At 39.3% G+C, this 6,167-nt stretch overlaps 1 protein-coding gene across 1 annotated transcript in view; it reads right to left on the reverse strand.

Annotated features, from left to right (window-relative positions):
* THEMIS (thymocyte selection associated) overlaps positions 1-1,057 on the reverse strand; it is a gene marked incomplete at its 3' end in the record, with an annotated part of 146,539 nt that extends 145,482 nt beyond the window's left edge. The window contains exon 1 of the mRNA XM_007461253.1: positions 967-1,057. Coding sequence (XP_007461315.1) covers positions 967-1,057 — 91 coding nt within the window. The remainder of the gene's footprint in view (positions 1-966) is intronic.
* Between the last annotated feature and the right edge of the window lie 5,110 nt (positions 1,058-6,167).

Here is a 6,167-nt window from a genome sequence, read left to right on the forward strand (position 1 = left end):
TGTGTGTGTGTGTGTGTGTGTGTGTGTGTGTGTGTGTGTGTGTGTGTGTGTATGAACTGGGTCTGACATTTGTTAAGTTTTGTTTTATTTCATAATATAATACCTAAAAAATTATTTTGTCTATAAAAGGGAAAGATTTGCCTACCAAAACTTCTTCATCTTCCCAGTAGTTTCTCTGTATTTAACTCTACTACTGCCTCAATTCTACGACTCTGGGAACCGAAAATGCATATTTGCCCGGAAAATGACTCTGTCTTACATGTATTCAAATCACTGCTTAAATATTCTAGGGTATGTGTTGTATGTGTTGTAGGTCTTAATGCTCTTTTACTGAATTAATACAGTAAGTTACACCAAAGCACACTAACTTATTCAATAATCTTAGCTGAACTCTGACTTTAGAACTCTGCCATAGATTCTTTAAAAATTATCTTATACTTAGTAAACATTAACTTCTATACCTTCAAATAAGAATGCCATTATTTAAGAAATTGGAAGTTAGGCCACTGCAGAGTGAGAGAAGTGCTGATACAAGCAACTTTTAGAGGTGGTTAAGAGTTTGGTGAATTTTTCTTTCTAAATGCTGTGCTTTTAATAGTTGCTTTTTTAGAAACTATATTTTATATTCTAGAAACATAGATATGGAAAACTTAACTTTTCACTCGAGTTACAACCAATTTCAAAGAAAAGGCAGAAATAATTCATCATTCGTGTTGAACTATTTGAAGGCCAAGAAGCTTCACTCAATTCCTAGTCCCTACCCACCCCACAGAGTCCTATCTCGTTTCTCCCTTCTCCAATACTATTGGGTTTCGACCATTCCTCAGTTAATTACTTTCTCTGATGACCACCTTTCCTCTAACAGAATTCCTCTAACAGAATATATTCTGTTAAAAATTTCCACTAAAATTCCCAAGAGTATATACCTTATGAGCACTTTCTAGCCAGAGATGGGAAGGTGCTTACCTTCAAAATAGAAGCCTGACTGGATTTCTAGGACCCTGGGGAGGGTCCTGAGGTCAAGGGAGTGGATGAATTCTTCCAGCGACAATGCCATTGCTTTGGCTTGGGTCTTGTGCAGACCTGGTACTTACAGAAGCTTTTGGCTTCTGGGTGTCACTTGTCTGCAACTGTAGTCTCACTTCATCACTCCTTTCTCAGGCAGGAATGTCACACTGGAGCCCGACTTAGGTGGAGTAGCTCTGTGTGGGGAGGGCAGTGAGGAGGCAGGGGACAAAAGGTGTTACAGCTCTTTTTAGTTCTCATTGTGGCTTCATTTCCTTCTAACATTGAAGTAGAACAGGATGGGGGTGTGGTGAGCATATCTGAACAGACACTGCCAAAAAAGCGAGAATTGACAAGTAGCTCTCTTTGTCTGTCGCTGGTCCAGGTGTGCATCTCAAGCAGGGGCTAGGATGTTTGAGGTCACAGTTGCTTGTGGTTTGTCAACCAGGCAAGAACAGGAATTCAGGACTAAAGTCTAATCTTAAAAAGGGCACCGTATTAATTCTTTATCTCTTTACTTCACTTCTAAAGTTTGGCTCTGTGCTTTATTTGCATACTCAGGGCTTTTATATTAAATTTGGTTACGAAAGTGCTTTGTGTCAGCTCTTTTCAGAAATCTGATTCTCTGAAGAGAGGGGATCGAAACCACTTTTATTCTTCCACATTAAAACTGAATATTAAAGGAGAGTGGGGGAGGAGTGCACTATGCAAAGTGATACAGTAAATTAATATTAATTTTCTAATCGTCGCACTATAGTGAAAGTATCTAAATCTGTTATTAGGAAACCTGAATTTCCTGGGTTTAGCTCTGCTTTTGACTTACAGGTGACATCAGCCTTGTCTTCTCTGTCCCTCACTTGTCTCATTTATTTAATGGAGAAAAAGTTAGAGTCAAATAAACTGTATCATTTCTTCCAAGGCCAAAATTCTACAATTCTGATCATGAGGTCCAAATTTGCAGTGGGGAGGGGTGAGGATGACCAAAGTCAAAGGAAGAAAGAAAAGCCTCATAAAACAAATCTCTTAAAAATCTTCCACTCTCTAGTCTTTGTATTTAAATAAGACTATTTTAGAGCTAGATTATACAGTTCAAGGTGATATTTTTTAAGTCTCCTTAAGGGTGACTAAAAGGACACTGGTTGGTATAAATACAGTGAAAGAAGCTAAGAAGCTGCATATTCTCCTTATAAATTGGACTCCAGGCTCCCTGTCTAGAAACTGTTTTAGCCTTAGGCTGCAAAGAGCATACATAGCCAGATAGAGAGGGTCAGGGCACATCCCAGCTCCACCTTCACGTAAATATCTAAGAAAATAAACAGCACTGCCTTATTTTGATATAGAGCTTATAAAACTCTTTCAGCTCTTAAAATCATATTTGATACTTGCAATAATCTGCCTGGCTTCATTTCTTTCCTTACAAAACTAAAATTTATAAGGCCACATCAATAGTTTTTTCACCAGTAGCTTCTACTTCCTCATTTGCAACTTTTTTGCTCAAAAACCTCCTAAACTTGATCAGTCTGCCTTCTGCAGCCCTTCTCCCAAGTTTAGGCTCTTCAGTCGACTACAAAAATTGTTCACAGCCTAACTGTATCTCACATGGTTGAATATATGAAAAGAGCTGCTATGGACTGCTCCTTAAAAATCGTACATCTGTTAGAACTGGTACCACAGCAAATTTCATTTGATATCTAAACCAAACTGGACTTCACTTGATTTTTTTAATGTTTTCCCACATCAACTTTCTATCTTACTAGTCAAAGAAGCTATTTCAAAATATTACCAATCTTTTACAATTGTCTTTGCTACTCCTGCTTTTGCTCTTTCAACAAATGATCTTCCCTTTCTGTTACATTCTGCTTCTTTCTTTCTCTCACTCTTAGTTAACGACACTACAATTCTCTCACTTTCTCAAGCCAGAAGGCTGCATCAGGGGAGATGCCATATCCAGCCTCCAAACCCCTCAAGCACTATAGGTGGCAATAATCAATAACACTCACTTTGTTCTTGCTTTGTAGCTCCACTATTACTACTTTAGTTCGGCTCATAATCACTTCTGACACTGTAGGCAAAGAAATCCTGACATGAACAGACAAGATGAAATTGAAAAATAAGAATAATAAGAGAGTCCCTGAACAACCAAGTAGTAAAATCAATTATTAAAGTTTAATAACTGAAACAGCAGATTACCAGTGTAATAATAGTCTGATCAATGAGAATTCAGAAATAAAGCACAGCATCGCCAACTAAAGACGAGCCCTCACCACCCAGTTTTACAAGAACTGAGTCATTAGCCACTGCAGTTGCTGGTCTTCAACACATCCTGAAAGGAGTTCAGGACAGAGATCAGGAATGAGGCAGTCGGTGCTGCAGGAAAACTGGCAGAACAGGCCTTCAGATAGTTAGATATTCTCAGGAGAAAATTTTAAGAACTCACTTTCTTGCATCTTCCCATTCATAGAAGAGTACTAAAATCATTAACTGAAATGTTTTCCTCATGACTAGCAGCAATCTTCCACTGAGCTGTGTGCTTTATTGCACATATGCCTTCTCCAGAACTACATATATGCTAACCTCCCACTCCACCCCTTCTGAGAAGTTCCTCAGAGCTATCTGAGAGGCTGTCTCCTCGGCTATAGTCCTCAATAAGTCCTCAAATAAAACTGAAACTCACAGCTCTCATGTTTTGCATTTTTATTTCAATCAACAGTATAGGTAATAATTTACTATATGAAAAAGATGAAATTTCAAAGCACTAGGGAAAAATATTTCATCCAAACAAATAGTGGTTAAATAATTTTTAAAATAAGTTTCCCAAAATTCTATGCAACAAAATTAAATTTATATCAATTGAAAAATTAAATTTAAGTAAAAATAAACCAAAGGAAAAAATAGAAAAATATCTGGAGAAGTAAGGAAAGAACTATTTCTTAGCATCAATGGAAGTCTTAAGGGAAAAGACTAATAAATTTGACAACAGACATATGAAATATTTCTATAAATTAAAAATGAGCTTTAACAAAATAGAAAAATACTTTAAATAAAAAATTAATGTCCTGGATCTACAAAGATCACTTATTATTCATGCAAAATAAAAATATTTAAGGACTTCTGCTTCTGGCTATGAGCTTGGATTTGACCAACTCTTCCACCAAGGACAACTTGAGAAGTGGATAATTTTTTTAAACCAGTTTTAAAGAACAAGAGAGCCATCAGGGCAGTCAGGACTTGAGAGTCAAGATCTTGAAAGGCAGGGAAACACAAGGTGAGGGGATTCCAATATTCTACACTTCTTTTCCCCTCAAGGCATTTGTGGATTAGTAGTTGGCACCAAGAGAGAAGCTGAGAAGCAAAGCAAAAAGTGGTAGTAAAGAGATTGGTTCAAGATGGTGGAAGAGAAGGACGTGTGCTCACTCCCTCTTGCGAGAGCACCGGAATCACAACTAACTGCTGAACAATCATCAACAGGAAGACACTGGAACTCACCAAAAAAGATACCGGGCATCCAAAGACAAAAGAGAAGCGCAATGAGATGGTAGGAGGGGCATAATCACAATAAAATCAAATCCCATAACTGCTGGGTGGGTGACTCACAAACTGGCGAACAATTATACCACAGAAGTCTACCCACTGGAGTGAAGGTTCTGAGCCCCACATCAGGCTTCCCAACCTGGGGGTCTGGCAACAGGAGGAGGAATTCCCAGAGAATCAGACTTTGAAGGCTAGCGGAATTTGATTGCAGGACTTTGACAGGACTGGGGGAAACAGAGAATCCATTGTTAAAGGGCACACACAAAGTAGTGTGTGCATCAAGACCCAGGAGGAAGGAGCAGCAACTCCATAGGAGACTGAAGCAGACCTATCTGCTACTGTTGGAGGGTCTCCTGCAGAGGAGGGGGGGGGTGGCTGTGGCTCACCACGGGGACAAGGACACTGGCAGCAGAAGTTCTGGGAAGTACTCCTTGGCATGAGCCCTCCCAGAGTATGCCATTAGCCCCACCAAAGAGCCTGAGCCTCCAGGGCTGGGTTGCCTCAGGCCAAACAACCAACAGGGAGGGAACTCAGCCCCACCCATCAGCAGAGAAGCAGATTAAAGTTTTACTGAGCTCTGCCCACCAGAGCAACACCCAGCTCTACCCACCACTAGTCCCTCCCATCAGGAAGCTTGCACAAGCCTCTTAGATAGCCTCATCCACCAGAGGGCAGACAGCAGAAGCAAGAAGAACTCCAATCCTGCAGGCTGTGGAATGAAAATCACATTCACAGAAAGATAGACAAAGTGAAAAGGCATAAGACTATGTACTAGATGAAGGAACAAGATAAAAACCCCAGAAAAACAACTAAATGAAGTGGAGATAGGCAAACTTCCAGAAAAATAATTCAGAATAATGATAGTGAAGATGATCCAGGACCTCGGAAAAAGAATGGACGTAAAGATCAAGAAGATGCAAGAAATGTTTAACAAAGACATAGAAGAATTAAAGAGCAAACACCTAGAAGAATTAAAGAACGAACAAACAGAGATGAACAAAACAATAACTGAAATGAAAAACACACTACAAGGAATCAATAGCAGAATAACTGAAGCAGAAGAATGGATAAGTGAACTGGAAGACAGAATGGTGGAAATCACTGCCATGGAACAGAATAAAGAAAAAAGAATGGAAAGAAATGAAGACAATCTCAACCTCTGGGACAACATTAAACCCACCAACATTTGCATTATAGGGGTACCAGAAGGAGAAGAGAGAGAGAAAGGACCTGAGAAAACATTGGAAGAGATTATAGTCAAAAACTCCCCTAACAAGGGAAAGGAAATTGCCACCCAAGTCCAGGAAGCACAGACAGTCCTAGGCAGGATAAACCCAAGGAGAAACACACTGAGACACATAGCAATCAAATTGACAAAAATTAAAGACACAGAAAAATTATTAAAAGCAACAAGGGAAAACCGACAAATAACATACAAGGGAACTCCCAGAAGGTTAACAGATGATTTCTCAGCAGAAACTCTACAAGCCAGAAGGCAGTGGCACAATATGTTTAAAGTGATGAAAAGGAAGAACCAACAACCAAGATTACTCTACCTGGCAAGGATCTCCTTCAGATTTGATGGAGAAATCAAAAGCTCTACAGACAAGCAAAAGCTAAGAAAATTCAGC

This window comes from Lipotes vexillifer, unplaced genomic scaffold (genome assembly GCF_000442215.2).
Source record: "Lipotes vexillifer unplaced genomic scaffold, Lipotes_vexillifer_v1.1 scaffold201, whole genome shotgun sequence".
Taxonomy (NCBI): domain Eukaryota; kingdom Metazoa; phylum Chordata; class Mammalia; order Artiodactyla; family Lipotidae; genus Lipotes; species Lipotes vexillifer.